Source organism: Callithrix jacchus, chromosome 6, assembly GCF_049354715.1.
Source record: "Callithrix jacchus isolate 240 chromosome 6, calJac240_pri, whole genome shotgun sequence".
Taxonomy (NCBI): Eukaryota; Metazoa; Chordata; class Mammalia; order Primates; family Cebidae; genus Callithrix; species Callithrix jacchus.
This window is the reverse complement of record NC_133507.1, coordinates 46283607-46309884: the sequence shown is the minus strand read 5'-3', so window position 1 is coordinate 46309884 and position 26278 is coordinate 46283607. Positions and strand designations below refer to the sequence as shown.

The 26278-nt window shown below is 36.4% G+C and overlaps 1 protein-coding gene across 1 annotated transcript in view; it reads left to right on the top strand.

The window, feature by feature from the left end:
* DNAJC10 (DnaJ heat shock protein family (Hsp40) member C10) overlaps nt 1–26278 on the top strand; it is a 58311-nt gene that overhangs the window by 10549 nt on the left and 21484 nt on the right. Inside the window, exons 4-11 of the mRNA XM_002749248.6 lie at nt 11852–11934; nt 12138–12269; nt 13186–13279; nt 14355–14432; nt 15846–15889; nt 19424–19561; nt 22994–23083; nt 24259–24372. Of these exons, the coding sequence (XP_002749294.1) occupies nt 11852–11934; nt 12138–12269; nt 13186–13279; nt 14355–14432; nt 15846–15889; nt 19424–19561; nt 22994–23083; nt 24259–24372 (773 nt within the window). The remainder of the gene's footprint in view (nt 1–11851; nt 11935–12137; nt 12270–13185; nt 13280–14354; nt 14433–15845; nt 15890–19423; nt 19562–22993; nt 23084–24258; nt 24373–26278) is intronic.

Sequence of the window (26278 nt, the reverse complement as noted above, 5' to 3'; positions counted from 1 at the left end):
GTATTCTTTTGAAAAGTGTTCATCTCCTTCGCCCACTTTTAGATGGAGTTATTTTTTTCTTGTAAATTTGTTTTAGTTTTTTTATAGATTCTGGATATTAGCCCTTTGTCAGATGGGTAGCTTGCAAAAATGTTTTCCCATTCTGTTGGTTGCTGGTTCACTCTAATTATTCTTTTGCTGTGCAGAAGCTCTTTAGATTAATTATATCCCATTTGTCAATTTTGGCTTTTTTTGCTGTTGCTTTTGGTGTTTTAGTCATGAAGTCCTGGCCCATGCCTATGTCCTGAATGGTATTGCCTAGGTATTCTTGTAGGATTTTTATAGTGTTAGGTCTTATGTTTACATCTTTAATCGGTCAGGAGTTAATTTTTGTATAAGGTGTAAGGAAGCAATCCAGTTTCAGCTTTCTGAATATGGCTAGCCAGTTTTCCCAACACCATTTCTTAAATAGGAAATCCTTTCCCCGTTGCTTGTTTTTATCAGGCTTGTCAAAGATCAGATGGTTGTAGATGTGTGGCATTATTTCTGAGGCCTCTGTTCTGTTCCATTGGTCTATATCTCTGTTTTGGTACTAATACCATGCTGTTTTGATTACTGCAGCCTTGTAGTATAGTTTGAAGTCAGGTAGTGTGGTGCCTCCAGCTTTGTTTTTTTAGTTTAGGATGGTCTTGGCTATGCCGGCTCTTTTCTGGTTCCATGTGGAATTTGAGATTTTTTTTTCCAATTCTGTGAAGAAAGTCAATGGTAGCTTGATAGAGATAGCATTGAATCTATAAATTACTTTGGGCAGTTTGGCCATTTTCCTGATACTGATTCTTCCTAACCATGAGCATGGATTGTTTTTCCATTTGTTTGTGTCGTCCCTTATTTCTTTGAACAGTGGTTTGGAGTTCTTGAAGAGGTCCTTCACATCCCTTTTTAGTTGTATTCCGCAATTGTGAATGGGAGTTCACGCATGATTTGACTCTCTGTTTGTCTATTATTGGTGTATAGGAATGCTTGTGATTTTTACACATTGATTTTGAATCCTGAGATTTTGCCAAAGTTACTTATCAGCTTCAGTTTTTGGGCTGAACCTATGGGGTCTTCTAAATATACAATCATGTCATCTGCAAATAGAGACAATTTGGCTTCCTCCTTTCCTATTCGAATAGCCTTTATTTCTTTCTCTTGCCTGATTGCTCTTCCTAGAACTTCCAGTACTATATTGAATAGGAGTGGTGAGAGAGGGCATCCTTGTCTAGTGCCAGATTTCAAAGGGAATGCTTCCAGTTTTTGCCCGTTCAGTATGATATTGGCTGTTGGTTTGTCACAAATAGCTTTTATTATTTTGAGATATGTTTCATCAATACCGAGTTTATTCAGGATTTTTAGCTTAAAGGGCTGTTGAATTTTGTCAAAGGCCTTCTCTGCGTCAATTGAGATAATCAATGTGGTTTTTGTTTTTGTTTCTGTTTATGTGGTGAATTACATTTATAGACTTGTGTATGTTGAACTAGCCATGCATCCCCGGGATGAATCCTACTTGATCATGGTGGATAAGCTTTTTGATGTGCTGTTGCAATCGGCTTGCCAGTATTTTATTGAAGATTTTTGCGTCTATGTTCATCATGGGTATTGGCCTGAAGTTTTCTTTTCTTGTTGAGTCTCTGCCGGGTTTTGGTATCAGGATGATGTTGGTCTCATAAAATGAATTGGGAAGGATTCCCTCTTTTGGATTGTTTGGAATAGTTTTAGAAGGAATGGTACCAGCTCCTCTTTGTGTGTCTGGTAGAATTCGGCCATGAACCCATCTGGACCGGAGATTTTTTTGTGTGGTAGGCTCTTAATTGCTGCCTCAACTTCAGATCTTGTTATTGGTCTATTCAGGGTTTCAACTTCTTCCTGGTTTAGGCTTGGGAGGACACAAGTGTCCAGGAATTTATCCATTTCTTCCAGGTTTACTAGTTTATGTGGATAGAGTTGTTTGTAATATTCTCTGATGATGGTTTGAATTTTTGTGGGATCTGTGCTTATTTCCCCTCTATTGTTTTTTATTGCATCTATTTGGTTATTCTCTCTTTTCTTTTTTATTAATCTGGCTAGTGGTCTGTCTATTTTGTTGATATTTTTGAAAAACCAGCTCCTGCATATATTGATTTTTTGAAGGGTTTTTCATGTCTCTGTCTCCTTCAGTTCTGCTCTGATCTTACTTATTTATTGTCTTCTGCTAGGTTTTGAGATTTTTTGATCTTGCTCCTCTAGCTCTTTCAATTTTGAAAATAGGGTGTCAATTTTGGATCTCTCCACTCTTCTCATATGGGCACTTATTGCTATATATTTTCCTCTAGAAACTGCTTTAAATGTGTCCCAGAGATTCTGGTATGTTGTGTCTTCGTTCTCATTGGTTTCGAAGAACTTCTTTATTTCTGCCTTCATTTCATTGTTTATCCAATCAACATTCAAGAGCTTTCCATGAAGCTGTGTGGTTCTGAGTTAGTTTCTGAATTCTGAGTTCTCTTTCTTTTTTTTTTTTTTTTTTTTTTTTTGAGACACTGTTTTGCTCTTGTTACCCAGGCTGGCGTGCAATGGCGCGATCTTGGCTCACTGCAACCTCTGCCTCCTGGGTTCAGGCAATTCTCCTGCCACAGCCTCCTGAGTAGCTGGGATTACAGGCATGCACCACCGGGCCCAGCTAATTTTTTGTATTTTTAGTAGAGACGAGGTTTCACCATGTTGACCAGGATGGTCTCGATCTCTTGACCTCATGATCCACCCGCCTCAGCCTCCCAAAGTGATGGGATTACAGGCGTGAGCCACCGCGCCCGGCCTGAATTCTGAGTTCTAACTTGATTGCATTTTGGTCTGAGAGACTGCTTGTTATGATTTCCGTTCTTTTTTATTTGCTAAGGAGTGATTTACTTCCAATTATGTGGTCAATTTTAGAGTAGGTGTGATGTGGTACTGAGAAGAATGTATATTCTGTGGATTTGGGGTGGAGAGTTCTGTAAATGTCTATCAGGTTTGCTTTTCCAGGTCTGAGTTCAAGTCCTGGATATCCTTGTTAATTTTCTGTCTGGTTGATCTAATATTGACAGTGGAGTGTTAAAGTCTCCCACTATTATTGTGTGGGAGTCTGAGTCTCTTTGTAAGTCATTAAGAACTTGCCTTATGTATCTGGGTGCTCCTGTATTGAGTCCATATATATTTAGGATCGTTAGCTCTTCTTGTTGTATTGATCCTTTCACCATTATGTAATGTCCTTCTTTGCCTCTTTTGGTCTTTGTTGCTTTAAAGTCAGTTTTATCAGAGATGAGAATTGCAGCTCCTGCTTTTTTTTTGCTCTCCATTTGCTTGATAAATCTTCGTCCATCCCTTTGAGTCTTTGTGTATTCTTGCATGTGAGATGGGTTTCCTGGATACAGCACACCGAAGGGTTTTGGCTTTTTATCCATTTTGCCAGTCTGTCTTTTGATTGGTGTATTTAGCCCATTTACATTTAGGGTTAATATTGTTATGTGTGAATTTGATCATGCCATTTTGATGCTGGCTGGCTGTTTTGCCGGTTAGTTGATGCAGATTCTTCATTTTGTTGGTGTCCTTTACCATTTGGTATGTTTTTGGAGTGGCTGGTACTGGTTGTTCCTTTCTATGTGTAGTGCGTCTTTCAGGAGCTCCTGTAAAGCAGGCCTGGTGGTGACAAAATCTCTGAGTACTTACTTGTTCGTAAAGGATTTTATTTTTCCTTCACTTATGAATCTTAGTTTGGCTGGATATGAAATTCTGGGTTGAAAGTTCTTTTCTTTAGGGATGTTAAATATTGGCCCCCATTCTCTTCTGGCTTGTAGGGTTTCTGCCGAGAGATCTGCTGTGAGTCTGATGGGCTTCCCTTTGTGGGTAATCCGACCTTTCTCTCTGGCTGCCCTTAGCATTTTGTCCTTCATTTCAACCCTGGTGAATCTGACGATTATGTGCCTTGGGGTTGCTTTTCTTGAGGAATATCCCCGTGGTGTTCTCTGTATTTCCTGGACTTGAATATTGGCCTACCTTGCTAGGTTGGGGGAGTTTTCCTGGATAATATCCTGAAGAATATTTTCCAGCTTGGATTCATTCTCTTCGTCACATTCAAGTACATCTATCAAACGTAGATTAGGTCTCTTCACGTAGCCCCACATTTCTTGGAGACTTTGTTCATTCCTTTTTGCGCTTTTTTCTCTAATCTTGCCTCTTGCTTTATTTCATTGCGTTGATCTGCAACCTCTGATATCCTTTCTTCTGCTTGGTCAATTCGGCTGTTGAAACTTGTGCATGCTTCTTCAAGTTCTCGTGTTGTGTTTTTCAGCTCCATCAATTCACTCATATTCCTCTCTAAGTTGTCCATTCTTGTTATCATTTCATCAAATCTTTTTTCAAGTTCTTAGATTCTTTGCATTGAGTTAGAACATCATCTTTTAGCTCACGGAAGTTTCTCATTACCCACCTTCTGAAGTCCGATTCTGTCATTTCATCACACTCATTCTCCATCCAGTTTTGTTCCCTTGCTGGTAAGGAGTTGTGATCCCTTATAGGAGGAGATGTGTTCTGGTTTCAGGCGTTTTCCTTCTTTTTGTGCTGGTTTCTTCCCATCTTTGTGGATTTATCCACCTGTCGTCTGTGTAGTTGCTGGTTTTCAGATTGGGTCTCTGAGTGGATGTCCAGATTGTTGATGATGAAGTCATTTCTGTTTCTTAGTTTTCCCTCTAAGAGTCTGGCCCCTGTGCTGTAGGACTGCTGAGGTCCACTCCAGGGCCTGCTTGCCTGGGGATTACCTGCAGCAGCTGCAGAACAGTAAGGGTTGCTACCAGTTTCTTCTTCTGCTATCTTTGTCCCAGAATGATGCCTGCCAAATGTCAGTTTGATCAGTCCTTTGTGAGGTGACTCTTTGGATATACGGGGAGGTCAGAGAGCTGCTTGAGGAGACAGTCTGTTCTTTATAGATGCTCAGGTGCTGAGCTGTGAGCTCCATTGTTCATTCAGAGGTGCTAGGCATGTACGTTTAAGTCTGCTGCAGCAAAACTCATAATCCTCTTTTTTTTCCCCAGGTGCTCTGTCCCAGGGAGTTAGAGCTTTATTTATAAGTATCTGTTGTGCTGCTTTTTTTTCCCCCCTAGGGCTGCCCTGCCCAGCAGGGGAGCAGCGTAGTTACTGTCTGCTTGCAGAGGCTTTGCTGAGCTGTTATAGTCTCCGCCCTGCTTCCCTGTAAACTTCCCTGCAGTCCTGTATATATGTGTGTGGTTGGAACTGCCTCCACAATGGCGGCCCATCTCTGTTATGGTGGGTTGCCTCGGCAACGACGGGCTGCCTCAGCAATGGTAGACTACCTCCATAGTGATGAAGTGCCTCGGTAATGGCGGACGCCCCTCCCGCACCGAGCTGCACCGTCCTGAGTTCAGCTGTGCTTGCCATGAAACTCTCAACCCGGAGTGTTTCCAATTGCTGGTTTTTTTGTTTGTTTTTGTGTGGGTGGGGCCCACCGAGCCTGATCACCTGGCTTCCTGCCTCGAGCCTTTTTTTTTTTAAGTTGAACAGTTGACTCTCTCCCAGGTGTTTCAGTCGCCTGCTGAAAGGGAACCGGGATCTGTGATTTCTCGTGCAGCGACCCACTGTGCCTGCTGAAACAACGGTGCTGCCCAGGAATCTCCTGTTTCAGACCCATTTAATCAGATGAATGGGCGAATCTGCCTTCCCGGAGCTCCAATTGCCTGCTTAAACAGGCAACCAGATCAGTGTATTTTGTACGGAGAGCTGCTGCGCTGGGACACCCGCAAAACAGCCGCGCCAGTCAAAACAGCCACACTGGCGACCCATGGGGCTCCTCTGCCCGGGAATCTCCTGGTCTGTGGGCAATCAAGATCCGTCTGGAAATGCAGCATCCACTCACCCTCTGCGCTTTCACTGGGAACTGCAATCCTGAGTTGCTCCTAAAGGGCCATCTTGGATCTTCCTGGGGGTTGCTCTTCTTGACGAATATCTTCGTGGTGTTCTCTGTGTTTCCTGGATTTGAGTGTTGGCCTCTCTTGCTAGGTTGGGGAAGTTCTCCTGCATAATATCCTGAAGAGTATTTTCCAACTTGGTTTCATTCTCCATATTACTTTCACGTACACTGATCAAACATAGATTTGGTCTTTTCACATAATCCCGTATTTCCTGAAGGATTTGTTCATTTCTTTTCATTCTTTCTTCTCTAATCTTGCCTTCTTGCTTCATTTCATTGAGTTGATCTTCAGTCTCTGATACCCTTTCTTCTGCTTGATTGATTCGGCTATTGAAACTTGTGTATATACTTCATGAAGTTCTCGTGCTGTGTTTTTCAGCTCTATCAAGTCATTTATGTTCTTCTCTATGCTGGTTATTGTAGTTAGCATTTCGTTTAACCTTTTTTCAAGGTTTTTAGCTTCCTTGCATTGGGTTAGAACATGCTCCTTTAGCTCAGAGAAGTTTGTTATTACTCACCTTCTGAAGTCTACTTGTCTCAATTCATCACACTCATTCTTCATCCAGTTTTGTTCCCTTGCTGGTGAGGAGTTGTGATGCCTTGGAAAAGAGGCACTCTGGTTTTTGGAGAATTCAGCCCTTTTTACACTGGTTTCTTCCCATCATCATGGATTTATCTACCTTTGGTCTTTGAAGTTGGTGACCTTTGGATTGGGTCTCTTGAGTGAACATCCTTTCTGTTGATGTTAAAAGTATTTCTTTCTGTTTGTTAGTTTTCCTTCTAAGAGTTAGGCCCCTCTGCTGCGGGTCTGCTGGAGTTTGGCTGGTGCTTCACTCCACACCTTGCTTGCCTGAGAATCACTAGTGGGGGCTCAGAAGGGCAAAAATTGTTGTCTGTTCCTTCCTCTGGTAGCTTCATCCCACAGGTGTTCTTGCCAGATGCCAGCCAGAGCTCTCCTGTATGAGGTGTCTATTAGCCCCTGCTGGGAGGTATCTCCCTGTCAGGATACACGGGGGGTGAGGGAGCCACTTGAGGAGGCAGTCTGTTCCTTATCTGAGCTCAAGCACTGTGCTAGGAGATCCGTTGCTCCCTTTAGAGCTGCCTGGCAGAGATGCTGAAGTCTGCTGAAGCTGAATCCAGAACTGCCCCTTTTCCCAGGTGCTCTGTCCCAGGAAGGTGAGGGCTTTATTTATAAATCCCTGATGGGCTGCTGCCTTTTTTCAGAGATGCCCTGCCCAGCAAGAAGGGAGGCTGGTGACAGTCTGCCTGCAGAGGCCTTGCTGAGCTGCCATGGGCTCTGCCCAGTTGCTCTGTAAACTTGCCAGGACTTTGTTTACACAGTGAGGTTTAAACTGCCTACCTGAGCCTCAGTAATTGAGGATGCCCTTCCCCTCACTGAGCTTGAATGTCCCAGGTCGAGCTCAGACTGCTGTGCTGGCTGCAAGAATTTCAAACCAGTAGATCTTAGCTTGCTGGTCTTCATGGGGGTAGGACTCACCGAGCCATATCACTTGGTTCCCTGGCTTCAGCCCCCTTTTTCAGGGGAGTGAATGGTTATGTCTGACTGGTGTTCCACGTGCCACTGGGATATGAGAAGAAAAACCTGCTGCAGCTAAAACAGCCTCCCAGTTTTGTGCTGGAAACCCAGGGTGCTAGTGTTGTACGCATCAGAGGGACTCTCCTGGTCTGTGGATTGTGAAGACCATGGGAAAAACTCAGTGTCTGAGCCAGAGTGCCAGAGTATCAGTGAAAGTCCCTAATGGCTTCCCTTGACTAGGAGAGGGAGTTCTCTGGTCCCTTGTACCTCCCAGGTGAGGCAGTGCCTCACCCTGCTTCAGCTTACCCTCCTTGGGCTGCACCCACTGTCTAGCCATTCCCAGTGAGATGAACTTGGTATCAAAGTTGGAAATGCAGAGATTTCCCCTCTTCTACATCGCTCTCACTGGAAACTGTGCACCGGAGCTGTTCCTGTTTGGCCATCTTGGCAGAAATCCCCTTTTCTTTATAAATTGAAGGTTTTTAGCAACCCTGCATCAAGCAAGTTTATCAGCTCAACATGTTTTCAATAGCATGTTTTCACTTTATGTCTCTGAGTCACATTTTGGTATCTAAACTTTTTCATTATTATTCTATCTGTAATCGTGATCTGCACTCAGTGATCTTTGTTACTATTGTAATTGTTTTGGAGTTCCACTGACTGTACCCATAGGATAGCAGGCTTAATTTTTGTGTGTATTCTGACTGCTCCTTCTTCCTTCTCCTTCTCTCTCTTTTCTTGGGCCTCCCTACTCCCTGACATACAACATTACTGAAATTAAACCAACTATTAACTACATTGGCTCTAAGTATTCAAGTAGAAGTGATGCATGTCTCTCATTTTAAATCAAAAGCTAGAAGTGATTAAGCTTAGTGAGGGAGGCATATCAAAAGCCAGGATAGGCTTAAACGGTAGGCCTCTTTTTCTAGTTAAATTATAAATGCAAACGAAAAGTTCTCATAGAAAGTAAACATGCTACTCCAGTGAACACACTAATGGTAAGAACACAAAACAGCTATATTGCTAACATGGAGAATGTCTTAGTGGGCTGGGTAGATCAAATCATCCACAACATCCCCTTAAGCGAAAACCTAACCAGAGAAAGGCCCTGATCTTTTCAATTTTACAAAGGCTGAGAGAGAAGGAAAAGCTGCAGAAAAAAAAATTTGAAAAGAGATTGGTTCACGAGGTTTAAGGAAAACAGCTATTTCCTTAACATCAAAGTGCAAGATGAAGCAGCCAGTGCTGACATAGAAGCTGCAGCAAGTTTTCCAGAAGATCTAGCTAAGATCACTGATTAAAGTGGCTACACTAAACAGCAAATTCTTAATATAAATGAGACTGCCTTCTATTGGAAGAAGATGCTAGCTAGGACTTTCATAGCTAGAGAGAAGTCAATGCCAAGCTTCCATGGATGGACTGACTTCTTGTTAGGGGCCAGTGAAGCTGGTGACCTTAGGTTGAAACCAGTGTTCATTTTAGAAAAAGTCTTAGGGCCCTTAAGAATTAGGCTAAATCTGTTCTATAAATGTAACAACAAAGCCTGGATGACAGCACGTTATTTTATGAGTATTTTAAGCTTTCTGTTGAGACCTGCTCCACAGGGAAAAAGATTCCTTTGAAAATATTAGTGCTTATTGACAATGAGCCTCACTACCCAAGAGCTCTGATAGAGATGTACAAGGAGAATAATGTTTTTTTCATGCCTGTTAACACAAATCTATTCTGCAGCCATAAATCAAGGAGTAATTTAGACTTTCAAGTCATATTATCTAAGAAATATATTTCATAAGGCTCTACCTGCCATAAGTGGTGATTCCTCTGATGGATCCAGGCAAAGTAAATTGGAAACCTTCTGGGAAAGAGTCACCATTCTAGTGTCATTAAGAACATCTGTGATTCATGGAAGGCAGTCAGAATATCAGTGCTACATGAGTTGGGAAGAAGTTCATTCCAGCCTTCATGGATGACTTTGAGGAGTTCAAGGCTTCAGTGGAGGAAGTAACTGCAGATGTAATAGAAACAGCAAAAGAACTAGAATTAAAAGTGGAGCCTGATTATGTGACTGAATTGCTGCAATCTTGTTATTAAACGGGGTGGTGAGGAGTTGCTTCTTATGGATGAGCAGAGGAAGTGGTTTCCTGAGATGGAACCTACTCCTGGTAAAGATCCTGTAAAGAATGTTGACGTGACAACAAAGGATTTAGAATATTACATGAATTTGGTTGATAAAGCAGCAGTAGGGTTTGAGTCCAGTTTTGACTCCAGTTTTGAAAGGAGTTTGATAGTCAAATGCTATCAAACAGCATTACATGCTTCAGAGAAAACCTTTTAGGAAAGTAAACATCAATCAATGTGGCAAACATCATTGTCATCTTATTTTAAGAAATTGCCACAGCCACCCCAACTTTACACAACCACCACCCTGATCAGTCAGCATCCATCAACATCATGACATGTATGACTTGCTGAAAGGTTCAAATGACTGGTAGTGTTAGCATTTTCCACTAATGTTACCTTTTGTTCCTTGGTTTGTTTGGGTTTATTTATTTATTTTTTTTAACAGATAGGGTCTCACTCTGTCACCCCAGCTGGAGAGTGCAGCAACAGGATCATAGCTCACCACAGCCTCAAACTCCTGGGCTCAAGTGATCCTGCAACCTCAGTCCCCCAGCTAGCTGAGACTGCAGGGATGTGCCACCATTCCTAGCTATATTTGTAGAGACGGGGTCTTGCTGTGTTGCCCATGCTGGACTAAATTTGTGGGCTCAAGTGATCCTCCTGCCTCAGCCTCCCAAAGTACTGGGATGACAGGCATGAGCCACTGTGTCCAGCCTATTTTTTAATTAAGGTATATACTTTTTTTTTAGACATAATGTTATTACACACTTAATAGACTATAGTATGGTGTAAATACAACCTTTAAATGCACTGGAAAACCAAAAAAATGGTGTGACTCCTTTATAGTGATACTTGCTATGTTGTGATTTGGAACCAAACCCTTAATATTTCAAGGTATGCCTGGTACCAGGGGAGGAGACAGTTTTAACTACAAGCAAGGTTTTGTGTCAAATACCGTTCATATTTGTTTTATAGCATACTTTTATTTAAAACTTACGAACAGTAATACCTTGTGTAATTATTGCTTACTTTTATATATAAATTATTACTTGTTTATAACTAATATAATTCTTTATTTCATTAAAGTTTACATTAATTCTGTTAATATTTTTACCTAAATATGTACTGGTTTGTGGTCTAAACCAATATGGCAATTTTTTCAACCACCTCTATAGAATACTCTATTTGTCAGACTTTGAAAACATTGCCAAAGAACAGCCAATAGTCCTGAATTATGCACTTTGCCTTTAATGTGCAGATTAACTGTTTTCTCACAGGTCTGCCTTATACCTCAAATGTAGGTGAATGCTGAATCCTGCACCTGTTTCTAATTAGCCTGAATTAGTTATACCATATTTAGAATACCATATGTGATTTAATGTCTTTCTGTAATTTCTGAAATTTTTATTTTAAAATAACTAATAACTAATTATAACATGGAATTACATGGAAATCCTTCAACCAAAAGCAAATTACCTTCACCTTTTTTATCTTGAATGTGAAAGCACATTTTTACAGTGCTAAATTCTTTAAGTGAGTAAAATTTGTTTCCTTGCATCAGGTCATTTTACAGATAATATAAATAGGTAGATATTGTATGTTGTTCAGATCTGTAATTTTAGCAACGATGTATTCATGTTTTGAATTGTTAGGAAAACCTCAGTCTTTTCAAACAAAATGATTTTCCAAGGTAAATGTCTTATTTAGGGCTTAGATTAAATTTAAATCCCCACTATATTATGTAGGTCTCTTATTTGATTCAGAGTTTAAAGTAGCTATCAGAATTGTCTAAACATACTTAAACTATGATGCATATAATAGTAGAGCTTAAATCTCAGTCACTGTCACTGTTTCTCTTGTTTATTTTCTCTTATCCATACAAACTCTTATGTGAGGTTTGGCTGCTGTATCTTGTGCCATCACTTTTTACAACTTTATGCCCATATTTATCTTGCAGTTTGAGGCTGCTGCTTTTTCAAGTATGGGCGTAGGAGAGTTTTTTAGAAGTCATTGTTGGTTTGACATTTAAAATATTTCTTTTTGTGGAAAATTTTTTTTTAATTTTTTTAGAATGTCATTTATGTAGAAGATATAGGAAAAAATTACACAGAAAATCAGAAAGACAATATGAAAATTTTATGACTTTTTAAAATTCTGATCTCCACAAAAAGTTTTTAACTAAAATATGCATGAACCTTTAGTAAATAATTCTAAGTTGTTTCTATTTTATGTATTTTTAGATGCTGCTGTTAATTCTGGAGAACTATGGTTTGTAAACTTTTACTCTCCAGGCTGTTCACACTGCCATGATTTAGCTCCCACAGTATGTATTTTTCACATTCTCATTACTAGTTTTGTTTCTAATTGATCTGCAATTTGTATGTTAGAATTTTTTTCTATGAACAGTAGTTAGCAAAAATAATTACAAATACTTTCAAATGTCTGGTTTAAAAATGTATAGCTTGGAGTGTGTTCAAGAGAAGAAAAGTGATCTTATCAGAGAAATGTTTTCTTTTTCTCTCACAGTGGAGAGACTTTGCTAAAGAAGTCGATGGATTACTTCGAATTGGAGCTGTTAACTGTGGTGATGATAGAATGCTTTGCCGAATGAAAGGCGTCAACAGCTATCCCAGCCTCTTTATTTTTCAGTCTGGAATGGTAAGGGGTAAAGTTAGTGTTTTTTTAAATTTGTGAAACATTATGACAAATTAAATACTAGAGAAAATACAGTATGTGAAAATTACAGAACATTTTAAGTCTTGTTTTAGGTGCCATCTAACTAGGCTTTCAGAATTATAAACATTTTGGATTATAAATATTTTTAAACATCATTACTTTGGTTTGTTTGGTTTTTTTTGGGGCGCAGGCGGTGCAGAGTCTTTGTTGCCCAGGCTGGATGGAGTGCAAAGGCGCAATCTCGGCTCTTCGCAGCCTCCGCCTCCCAGGTTCAAGTGACTCTCCTGCCTCAGCTTCCCAAGTACCAGAGACTACAGGCGCCCTCTACCATGCCTGGCTGATTTTTGTATTTTTAATAGAGACGGGTTTCACCATGTTGACTAGGCTAGTCTTGATTGACCAGGCTAGTCTTGAACTCCTGACCTCAGGTGATCTGCCTGCCTCAGCCTCCCAAAGTACTGGGATTACAGGCATGAGCCACGGTGCTCGGCCAAACACCATTACTTTGACTTTGCTGTATTTTAAAATTAAATGTTTGCCAATTTCAGTTTTTGTCTTAAGGAACATAATTTATACAATATGTGTATTGTGTTTGGTAGTTTACAAAGTATTTTAGAGGTATTGTCTCATTGAATGTAAAACTGTGATAATCTTTTTTTTTTTCTTAGTTTCCAGTGATGAAACTGAAACTATTATAAATATTATTGTTAAAATGTTTTTCATAGAATCTGTACTGTCAAGATTATCAGGATATCATTTGGAAGTACATTATGCTATTGAGAAACAGAACTTTGCTGCATTATTCAAAATAATGTAAAATCAAACTATTTGGTATTATTTTTACTGAGTTTTAAAAAGAAAAAGTAAAAGATATTTCTCTTCTTACAAAAACCAATAGGCCCCAGTGAAATATCATGGAGACAGATCAAAGGAGAGTTTAGTGAGTTTTGCAATGCAGCATGTTAGAAGTACAGTGACAGAACTTTGGACAGGTAATTTTATTTTCTTAATTTGCTTGGTTTCTAGGATATTTTGAAATTAGTATTTTGTTTTAATGACAATGTTAACATTTTGGTCATGAAATTTTAAAGTGTCTTTTCCATGTTTCTTAGAAGAGAATTGTGTCATTTACTCTGAACTTTGCTGAATTTAACAAACTAGTTAAATTTGTACAGAAACTTAAACTATTGAGATGTGGGAAATGGATATGAGATGGGGCTAGGGTAAAAAGACATCTCTCAAAGTGCAACTAAATGTTTAGTAATGTGAGTGTTTTATTGCTTTTTTAAGTATGCTATATCAGGCAGTAAATTCAGACCAGTAAATTGTTTAATTTTAAAGTTTAAAATGCTTTTAATTTAAGGCTTTTAATTCATTAACTTCCTTTAGGCAGATTAAACTATCCATGAAATGATAGTATTTGTGGCTCAAGAAGTTAATTTTATTCATTAAGTAAAGTTGTGTCAGAAACTATTAAATAGTAAGGTTGCAGTAGTAAAATATATAATCCCTGTCATCAGTGACTTCATTAATGAGGAAGACATTGTAAACAATTAAAATGCAATGTAGTAATTATTATTATAGAGCTTAAAGAAGCATAAAATATATAAAACAACCCAGTTGGGGAACTGAAAAATAGTTAGAAAATACTTCTTGAAAGAAGTCATATCCAATCTGTCATGAAAATGAATAGGAAGCCTTCAGAAATCACTGTGTTTGGGGAACTGACAATACCTCATGAATCTGACAAAAAGTTGGATATTTGGGTCAAGTGGTATGGGGAGAAATGTACCTGGCTGAATAGGTAGACAAAGTTCAGATCACAAAATGCCTCACTTGCCAATTTGAGGTTTTTTTCTTAATGAAGTAGTGAATTTCAGTTTTATATGATGAAAAAATTGGAGAGTCATTGAAGGAGTTTGTCATATTCAAGAATATCTTTGGAAAGATAACTGGTAAAACTCAGAGTGAATTAGAAGAGGGTGAGATTAGAAAGGAAAGATGACTTAGAAGACTGTTTCCATTAGTGAAGGAATATTAGGTGATCAGAATTTGCTTTTTTTTAAGGAAATTTTGTTAACTCCATACAAACTGCTTTTGCTGCTGGTATTGGCTGGCTGATCACATTTTGTTCGAAAGGAGGAGGTAATTTTATTTTTTTATTTTGTTAGAATGAAGAGAACATGACATTTAAATTTTAGGTGACAGTTTTAAGTATGCTGCTATAATTGATAATTAAGTACTTGAAATTATAATTTATGCCCAATATTACAGTCTTTTTTACTTAACGAATATTTGCCGTTCTCATTGTTCTACACATAAAAGGTTATTGTTTATTTTTTAGTGTATTCTTTATGTTCTTATGTTCAGTAGACCAATCGTTCAGCTTAAGTAGCATGATGATAAATTGTACCTTCAGGTAGCCACAAATGTTATTTGACAGTTTGCAAAAATAACTAGTTGTTTACAGCTCTGACCCCTCCTAAAATAATAATTTTTTGGAAATACGGTCTTTGCTTCATGCTTATATGTATCTCTCAAAGATGTATAGATTTCCCTCATACAACTATATATTTGAAGATGACAGCTTCTAGGAACCTTTCCTTGAATAAATTAAGTTGAAAATTCAATACTCTGCATAGCAAGCCACAAACTATAAACTGTATTCTAACAATGTGGTTAGTTAAAAATTGGTCCAAGATAACAAAATATTATAACTCTTTGATATATTTTCATGTGTTTAATCCCAATATGAGTCTTTTCCCCACATTTCATCTCTCAGCCTTCATGCTGTTATATTGAAAAGACATTGCCCTGTAACTAAAATCAACCCATTATCCCATCCTGTAAGGCCTATGCCAGGAAGACACTGCCCGGCAGCAAAACGTCAGCCTTGAACTTAACTAATCACTGAGGGATTTTTTTCTCATTTTGGCCTATTGCCCAAATTTCTACTCATCCACTTATGAACAAAACTTCTTACACTCTCTAAGATTGTTTTACTTCTTACCTCAGGTAAATTCCTCCTCCCTATCTTTATAGGTTCTGTGATGCTGTAGCTCTCTTTCTTCTAAATCTTCTCTCATTGCATTCTAGTGTTCATACTTAAAGAACTTTCATAAAAATAGCGAAGGTCCTATTAAGATTTTATTGTATTTTGAGGATCCTTTACATACTTCTACAAATATCTGTTACATTTTATATTCCCCCAATTATGAGATCTCTTGGATAAAAGGGATTGTTGATAGGAGGAGAGATTGAGAGTATTATCCTAAAGAGAGAAAATTACTGTTTTTCTCTGTAACTAGACGTCCTAGAAATTGAAGTGGGGGGCGGAGAGAGAGAGAGAGAGAGTGTGAGAGTGTGTGTGTGTGTGTGTGTGTGTGTGTGTGTGTGTGTGTGTGTGTGTGTGTAGAAGGATTTCCATGTCTTATCAGTAGAGTTCAGCCCAATTAATTGCCTTTGAATGAGCGTGGTAATTTGGGGGAAAGGCAAATGCAAGTATTGTCATTAGGCTTAATAAAGGTAAACTGCCTCATAAGGTTTTTTTGTCCCCAGATTGTTTGACTTCACAGACACGACTCAGGCTTAGTGGCATGTTGGTAAGCATCAATCATTTTGTAAAACTGTATCACCATGTAAAGAAACACATTGGGAAATTGCTTTTAAATATTTTCTTCCCTTGTTTATTGAGCATTTAACTCACCTATTTGTGATCTTATTTTCTGATGACTATTTCTATCCATGTGTTTTTTTTTCTGAATAATTAGCTATGTTCAATAAATTTTGACATGGTATCAATTATTAAGGGTCATTTACTTTAAGTTTTCGGTAATTTATAAATTCCTCTTCAACTGAAGTTACATGTTAGTGTTTTTCTCATTTCCAAACCTTATTTTTTGTTGTTTTCTTTTTTAGTCATTTTTAAATTTATTTATCTCTTATCATGTTGTGGCTGAGAAGTAGTCTGATATTGATTTTTTAATACCATTGAAATTCCCTTTGTGGCTTGACAGTTTGTCAGCTGTGAAGATTGTGGAAATACTTTGTGAGCTTGAATATAATAATATTCTCTGTGTTAGGTGCAATATTATATTTATTAGATCAGATTTATTAATGTTATTTATATTTGGACTACATGATATATAATATCAAAGAGGAACATTAAAATCTCTACCTTCCATCATTGATATATCTATTTCTTATATTTCTGTCAGTTCTTCCTTTACATATTTTGACATTATATTGTTGGCAGCAGTATATTCATGATCATTATCTCTTTTGGCAGCTATTTATCCTTCTTTATGCATTATGGATTTTTTTTACATAAATTCTATTTGATATTAAAATCACTAACTTTTACTGTGTTTTTTTGTTTCCTTCCCTTTCCTTATTTCACCCTATGCCTAGGCCTTCAGTTTTTCAATACCACACATTAGAATCACCTGAGGAGCTTTTAAAAATGATTAAAAAAAAAAACAGGCCTTCTCTTCTCAGTTCTTCTGGAGTAGGGAAAAGTTGGGTTGAGAGGGTGGGAAAAAACAAAACAGAAAAACACAGTGAGCATTAGTATCTTTATTTTTTTTAATATTTGGTGAACAGAGCGATTGGCCTGTATTTTTCCTTTCCAGTTAAGTCTGTTTGCTTTTAGCATCAAAGTTAGGTTGGCCTTTAAATGTGTTGGAAAGTATTCTCTTTTTCTCTTCTTTGGAAACAGTTTCTATACAACTAGTATTATTCCTTCCTTCCTTCTTTTTTTTTTTTTCTGGTAGAATTCATCAGGAAGCCATCTGGGCCTGGAGTTGGAGTTGTCTTTGAATTCTTATTTTATAGACATCTCCAATCTCAATCGATAGATTGATTGATTGATTGATTTTCTAATTCCTCTATTTGGTAATTTGTTTTTCTAAGACTTCGTTGTTTCAACAAAATGTCTAAATGTATTGCTATAAAATTGTACATAATGCCCTTTTTAAAAAATATCTGTAGTATCTATAGTGATGTTCTTTCTTACTTTCTGATCATGTTTTTTTGTGTGTGTCATCTCTATTTTTTTCTTATTCTGTCACAGGAGAGGTTCATTAAGCTTTATAAGCTTTTTCAAAGTCCCGAGTTTTAGCTTTATTGATTGTTTTTTCTACCATATATTTCTTTATTTCATTAAGTACTACATTTCCTTCCCGCTACCTTTTTATGATTTAATTTACTGTTCTTGAAATGAATGATTAGTTCATTGATCTTCACGCTTTCCTTTGTAATATTTGAACTTATAAATTAGTGAGTACAGCTTTAGCTACATCTTCTCTTTTGATTTTATATATATATATATATATATATATATATATATATATATATCATTCTCAGTTCAAATTGTTTTAATCTTCCATTTTTATTCTTTTTGAATCACAGATTATTTAGCACTGTATTTTTCATTCCTAATCATAAAGGATATTTTTTAAAGTAATTTTGTTATTTATGGCTAGCTTAATCCTGCCACAGATGGTGAACATGCATTTAGTCTTTTAAAGTTGTTAAGCCTTGTTTCATGGCCCAACATATGGTAAATTTTTATAAATGTTTCATGTGAAACATGAATTCATTTGAAAATGAATTCTGTAGTTCATCTGTATCAACACTTTATTATTAGATGGATATTAATTTAGAATTGTATATTTTCTTGGTGATTTGAATCTCTAACCTAATGAAATAACCCCTCTTTATCTCCTTTCATGTCTTTTGCCTTCAAGTCTACCTTGACTGATACTAGTATAGCTACAACAGCTTTCTTTTGTTTAATGTTGACATTTTTTTGTTTTTTGCTGTCAGCCTTACTGTATCCTTATATCCTGCAATCAGCATTTAATTAGGTTTTGTATTTATCTAGTTACCATTTTTTATCTTAGTCCATTTACATTTAATGCTATTCTTCATATATTTAGCTTTATACTTACCATCTCGTTAGTTTTCTATTTGTCCTACCTGTTTTATAGTCCTTTTTTCTTTCCTTTTTGCCTTCTTTTGCATTAATCAGGTGATTTTTAAAATTTCATTTCCCATCCCTACTAGCTCTTTAAGTACCCATTCTTTTACTGTCCATTTAATGGAAACCCTACAAATTTTGTACATGCATCCTGACTTACTCATTTGCTACCCAACGCAAGAGTACCAAAGAGAAATGATTTTACTACCTCTGAAACTTTGCTGTTATTTTAATCAAGTATGTTTTAAGTTCTATCTTAAATGCAATAAAGTGAATACATCTTAAGTGTACAACTTAATTTTTATATCTATGCTCACATGTAACACCACCTAGATTAAGATCTATTATTTTTTAGCTTTTAATTGTTTTTGATTTTCTGAAGTTCCATTATTCTATATGTAGGTCTGAATTTCTTGTTTATTCTGAGTGAGATTAACTGGACTTCTTGATTCTGTAAATTAATATCTTTCATCAGTTGTGGAAACTTGTCAGGTGTTATTTCACTTTTTGTTGTTGTCTCGTTTTCTTATCTTTTTGAGATCCCAATTGAATGTATGTTAGAACTCTGTTTACTAACTTGCCCAGTCCAAAAATTTTTTCAGTAACTAAAGGTTCTGAGAAATGTGCTTTTGGACAGGATTTTAGAGCTCACTAAAGGAACTTAGCCACTGTAGATGAAAATTGGGAAGGTACTAATTTAAATATACATTTTAGACACAGAGAATATCTCCTAAACTGTATAATTATTAAAAGGATAGCCAAAATAAAAAGTCTTAAACAGTAGCTTGGTTTATTTTCTTTAACCTGAAAGACTGTTGGACAGCTTACTTTCTAAAAATATTGTAAATGTAATTTTTTGTGGATTCATAGATTTCTAATATTAGGGAAAAACCATTTCTCAAGTTACTAAGTGCAATTTTTGTACTTAATATTTCTAAATTTATTAAAAAGTTTATAATATTAGAAATATTGTCTACTTTCTGATATTATTTCTAATACTAGAAATCTACTTTTTAACTTGGCTATAGAACTCTAAGGCATGAAGTTTTAATTTTATGGTAGAAAAACTGTTTTTAGTTAAGTAAATCTCTAAATCCCTTTAACTTTTTTCCTCTCATTTACAACATGGTTTGTTTTCTGCTTCTTTCCATTTTAGGATGGTCTTGTTAATGTAGGATGGATGGACTGTGCCAGCCAGGATAACCTTTGTAAAAGCTTGGATATTACAACAAGTACTACTGCTTATTTTCCTCCTGGAGCCACTTTAAATAACAAAGAGAAAAGCAGTATTTTGGTATGAATCACTTTAAAATTATTTCTTTACATATAATGTACAAACACACAAAAATAATATATTTTCTTTGTAAGCAGTGAGTGAAGAAATGAACAACTTATATTGTCTGATTGTGGAACCTTTATTTAGAACACAGAATTCTGAGATTCTGTTTAATACATGCTTCAAATTATAAAATTAAGGATTATTTTTAAACTAACATTTACATTTCACTTAAAGTCATTACATCTTTACATTTAAAATTACCTTACATTTAAAACCATTATACTTTTAAACCCCAAAAGTATGGAATACATTCCTAAGTTATACAAAAGAGCATTTATATCATGAATTTTCAATTTTTTTTTTTTTTTTTTTGAGGCAGTCTCATTCTTGTTGCCCAGGCTGGAATGTAGTGTAGCGTGATCTAGGCTCACTGCAACCTCTACCTCCTCGGTTCAAGCAGTTCTCCTGCCTCAGCTTCTTGAGTAGCAAGGATTACAGGCACCCACCACCACACTCAGCTAATTTTTGTATTTTAGTAGAGACAGGGTTTCACCATGTTGGCCAGGCTGGTCTCGAACTCCTGACCTCAGGTAGTCCTCTCACCTCGGCCTCCCAGAGAGCTGGGATTACAGGTGTGAGCCATTGCACCCTGCCTAATTGTTTATTTTCTAATGTTAAAAATAAAGATCAGTGGTATTTATGGCTGGGGCCTAAGTATTTTTCTAAAGCACCCCATGGGATTCTGGTGTAAACTCAGTTTTGACTTCTACTGATGTGGTTTACCTCCCTAAATTTATGAGTGAGGAAACTGAGGTTCAGTCTAGTTGTCAAGGAGCTGAGATAAAAATGGGATATTGGATGGGTCACTATGGAATCCCAAAAGAAAATAAAGGACTCTGATAAGACAAATCTTTTTTAGTTTTCTTTTCTGTATTTTAATTCTGCTTTTTTAGATGTTAATAAAGATAACACATACTCATTTCAGAAATTCATATATGGTACAGAGCTGTATAAAGAAGATGCAAAATTTCCTAAAACCAAATTACTAATAGACAGCCACCATCAAATCTTGGTAAATACCCATCCAGATCTCTACTGATATTTATATGCAATTACAACTTTGTGCCAGCAATTCTCTAGTTCATATCTGTGGCCAAACCTCTGTTCTCCACAGATACACGTGCACATATACATATATGTGTGGGTGTGTGCATATTTATATATGTATGTGTGTACATACGTATATTATCACTGCTTGTTCAATGTCTCCCCTGAAATATTAGTCACTGTCTCAAATGTAAATGCCTATAACTATATTCCCAATATCTCCCCATAAATCTGCTTCATCCAGTTTTTCCCCATATTATTTGATGAAAACTCTGTCCTTTATTATTCGAGCCAAATACCCTGGAGTTATTTTTGATTTCTCTTTTTCTCATACCTTATAACCAATTCATCAGGAAAATCTGTGGCTCTATGTTTAAAATGTGTTCATGAACATAAAATGGATACAGACAGGTAATTTTTCATAAATGGGATTATATAGTAGATTCTATTTTGTAATCTAGTTTTTTCACTCAGTGTATTAGGAAAATATTTTGTTACTTAAAAATATGTATTTTATAAACATTATTTTATAAATGAATATGTATACATTATCCTTGAAATAATTAATAATCCCTAAATGGTGAGTCACTGACTAGATGTGACATACTTAATCAGTTCTTTCTTGTTATTTGTTTCTACTTTCTCAAGATTATAAGCAGTGGTGTAAAGAGCAATCATGTATATTTATCCTTGTGCACTACTTCAGTTATCTGTTTAGAATGGGAGCACTGTGGCAATTTTAAACTCAATTCTGTATTGCCAGGTTGCCCTCTAGAAAAGATGTGCTAGTTTATTCTGTGTCATCATTCCACAAGGATTGCCTACACCCTGGCCAACAATTAATAGAGCCTCTTACCTTTAGAATTATAATCTCTGGGCTTCATGATAGAAAATTGCAAAGTCAAGGCTGTCTGAGACAGGGAACAAAAATGAATGACTCTGGAAATATAACGGGGACTGGTGAATTAAACACTACTTGTCCCTCCTAAGAGCATTCAGGTTTTAAAAAATATAAAACAGTATGCCAGCTAAATATCTCTGGTAGGTGAAATTTAGAGGCTAGATAAGACCAGCAGTCCTATAGGTGTAACTAATAAATTCTCCTCTAACAGAAACAGTTTTATAATGAGTAGGTTAATCACTACAAGTTTATATAGGCTGCGTAATAGGCATATTTTTAATAAAGTCTTCATAGTGAATAGGACTAAAGTGAATAAGCTGTAGAACTGAGACATGAAACATTTGTTTTGGCATTTTAAGCTCTTTAGTAGCAGGAATTATTTTACGTCAACCCCTAAGAATGTTTATGCTATACATTTTTTTAAAAAGTTTTAAGAAAACAAACTTAGCAAAACAAAATCTGAGTTTTTATTCTTATGTTGTACATATTTTTAGCCATGTTTGGTCTCATGTCTAGCATGATTAAGCTATGGATTCCATGACTATTCATACACATTTTTAATGAGTTTTAGATCTTTCAAGTAATATTTAAACTGTTAAACATAGATGGTTCATAATTAAAGACATATATTAAACTGTCAACTTTCATATACATTTCTTGTTGTAACCATTGCTGCATTCTTTATAATAATGACAGCTTCACTGAGAGAATCAGACCAGCAGGGAGAGTTCTATGAGAAAGTATGCTGAGGATAAAATATTGACAGAAGTAAAGGAGACTTTTAGAAAGGGCTGCTATACTCATTTGTGTTTTAAATAAGAGACTCGGCCCTAAACCAAGTTTAAGATAAGATCTTTATCATTATATTTTACTTAAGAATTCCTGAGTGGTTTGGTTTTTAGATGAAAACCTCTGTAATGAATAATAAGATCCATTCCAATTTTCCAGTTACAAGTTCCTCTTAATTAATCTTAATTATTGGTTGGGGTATAAAGTGTCTTCAATCATCTATTATTTTTGTGTTATAAAAATTCTTAAGTGAATGTGTAAAGCATTGGCCTTCTGTAAAATATGGTTAGCATTAAAATTAAGCTAATTATAATGTGGTTTTTCTTGATTGAGAGGTCATTCAAGATTGTTGTGAGGATTTCTATAGAATACACAGCAAAGTTAATTTAAAATTCCAGTTAATGCAACACCTTATAATAGAATTTATTGTATATTGTTATTTAAGAAACAGCCTAGTTATATAATATTTCTGATAATTGCCAAAATATACTTTTTTAAAAAAAGACATTTGGAATTGTTTCAAAAACTGTTTACCTTCTACCTTCTATAATTGTTTTCCTAAAAATACTACATTGGAAATTGAAAAAGAAAGATATCAAATATAATGAATATTTATTCAAAAAGATTACAGTGTGATTTTCTTTTTCTAGTTTCTTAACTCATTGGATGCTAAAGAAATATATTTGGAAGTAATACATAACCTTCCGGATTTTGAACTACTTTCAGCAAACACACTAGAGGTAATGTTTTTATTAATAATAAGTAGCACTAAATGTTAGTAACATTTCAAGTCTTGACATTTTAAAATCAGCATTTGTTTTATTTATCTCTAGATAGAATTGAAAGTAGCAGTTTCAAAGGATTATGTATTAGTCAGTGGTAGGTTAAATTCTAATTGGAGTTCTGGTGTTGCTAATTCAGGATGGTCCTGTAGTTGTGGAAAACCTACCCAGTCCTGAAAGTGGGCTTCAAAAGGAGCATCAGAAAAGGCAAAATTTTAATCACAGCAACTTTGGATCTAATTTGTAACTTTTTGTTCTTGCTTACAGAACAGACTATATTGATTACTAAGAAGTATCCAGTTTATGAATAGAATGCTGAGAAATATTGTAGTAGAATCAGTTTCGTTTTGTTTTGTTTTCCCTATTAGTTTGGTGCAAAAGTAATTGTGGTTTTTGCCATTTAAAAGTAATGCCATTACTTTTTTTTTTTTTTGAGACGGAGTTTCGCTCTTGTTACCCAGGTTGGAGTGCAATGGCACGATCTCGGCTCACCACAACCCCTGCCTCCGGAGCTCAAGCAATTCTCCTGCCTCAGCCTCCCAAGTAGCTGGGACTACAGGCACGCACCACCATGCCCAGATAATTTTTGTATTTTTAGTAGAGACGGGGGTTTCAACTTGTTGACCAGGATGGTGTCGATCTCTTGACCTCGTGATCCACCTGCCTCGGCCTCCCAAAGTGCTGGGATTATAGGCGTGAGCCACCGCGCCCAGCCACCATTACTTTTAAATGACAAAAACTACAGTTACTTTTGCACCAACCTAAATACTTCCTAACCACAGACCTTTTGAAGTCTGTATCACTACCAAATCTTATGTGTTAAGCCTGAAAAAGCTGGCAATTTTACCACCCAACTTTTTAGCTATGTGCTGTTAAAATCATATATTTGTTTTTAGCAGTCATCTACTTTGAGATTTTATAATTTAGTGACCAACCTTCCTGTAGTATTTATTGATTTTATGTAGCATTATTCTGAGTAAATTACAAAATAAGAGAATAAGTGGGTCTGAAGTTTAGACAGTACTTTGAAATAATGGGTAGAGGAGCTAAAATTAACCTCAAGTCATAGAAATAAAGATTAGAACCCTTAGAATTTCCCAATTCTGACATTTCCTTTTCTTATCACTTTTAAGGATCGTTTGGCTCATCATCGGTGGCTCTTATTTTTTCAATTTGGGAAAAATGAAAATTCAAATGATCCTGAGTTGAAAAAACTAAAAACTCTACTTAAAAATGATCATATTCAAGTAAGAAAAATGTTTTCTGCCTAGCCTTCTGCTGGTGTACTTTCTTGTTAATTTAATATGTATAATTAGATTTTAAATAACATAAAAACTCTTATTTGAAATTATTAGAGGCCTATAAGTGCCTTTGGTCTTGCTTTGTGCTTTCTTTTTCCCCCTTTTTACTAAAAATTTATATAGAATCTAAAAGTGGTTAATTTTCATTTATTTTGGCATTTGATAAACCTGTATCATATAATTTTTCCGGAATGCATACTGTAGGAGATTATCTTTCCCTTTTTAAAATTCTTATTTTTTTATAAAAGTATTTCTTGCTCATTGTCTAAAAATCAGAATAAGTACAAAAATAATTATCTAAAAAATAACCCATATTCTTAAGACTATTCATCCCTGCTAAGTATTTACTCAATAACTATTTAAATATTTTGTGAGTTTCTATATGCATATGTGGGCATATGTGTATGTGTGCACATGCATATATATTATAATGGCCACTGAAATAGACATACACATGTAAAATTTATATGTATATGTTTTAATCAAAATGGATTCACTGTATAATTTTTTTTTTTTTTTTTTGAGACAGAGTTTTGCTCTTGTACCCAGGCTGGAGTGCAATGGCGTGATCTCGGCTCACCGCAATCTCTGCCTCCTAGCTTCAAGCAATTCTCCTGCCTCAGCCTCCCGAGTAGCTGGGACTACAGGCACGCACCACCATGCCCAGCTAATTTTTGTATTTTTAGTAGAGATGGTGTTTCACCTTGTTGACCAGGAAGGTCTCGATCTCTTGACCTCGTGATCCACCCGCCTTGGCCTCCCAAAGTGCTGGGATTATAGGCATGAGCCACCGCGCCCAGCTGTATACTTTTTTTTAACTTTTGTCATTCAACAATATCATAAACTCTTTCATGGGCCTGTAAAAATACATATATATTTATATGGATGTCAACTCTCTGTATCCATGTATATCCTCATTTTTCCCTAAAGGCTACATAGTGGCTTGCTGTATGATTATACCGTAATTGTTTAGCAAATCCTCTCATTGATTTATTGTTGTTCCCATTAGTTTTTATATCAAATGATGCAGAACTTGTCCTTAGTATGAGCAATTTTCTTTTCTTTTTTTTTGAGACAAGAGTCCCATTCTGTCACCCAGGCTGAAGTACAGTGGCGTGATCTTGGCCCACTGCAACCTCTGCCTCCCAGGTTCAAGTGATTCTGAGTTCCAGTGATTCCTTCCTGAGTAGCTGGGACTACAAGCGCATGCCATCAAGCCCAGCTAATTTTTGTACTTGTAATAGAGACTGGGTTTCTCCATGTTGGCCAGTCTGGTCTTGAACTCCTCACCTCCAGTGATCCGCCCAACATAGCCTCTCAAAGTGCTGGGATTACAGGTGTGAACCACCGCACCTGGCCATATGAGAAATTTTCAAGATTATCTTTTCTTCAGTGGTTTTTGTTCTCATTACTAGAGTCCTCCAGAAAGTTTTTATCAGTTTATAATCTCACTGACAGCACATTATTGGCCATTTCTCCACACTGTGCCCACCATGGTACTATCATTCTTCATAATCTTCACAATTCCAATAGGCCACAAGTGATATGTTAACAATATTCACTTTCATTTAATTGCTTTCTACTAGTTGGGGGGAAAAAAACTTTTTCATGATTATTAACAAATCATAATTGTTCTCTAGTTAATTTTCTCTTTATATCTGTGGCCCATTTTCTTTTTCCTGTTGGGATGCTTGTACATCTTTTTTTTAGCTTACTTGGGAGGCACACACCACGATGCCCAACTAATTTTTGTATTTTCTGTAGAGACAGGGTTTCACCATACTGGTCAGGCTGGTCTCAAACTACTGACCCCAGGTGATCCACCTGCCTTGGCCTCCCAAAGTGCTGGGAT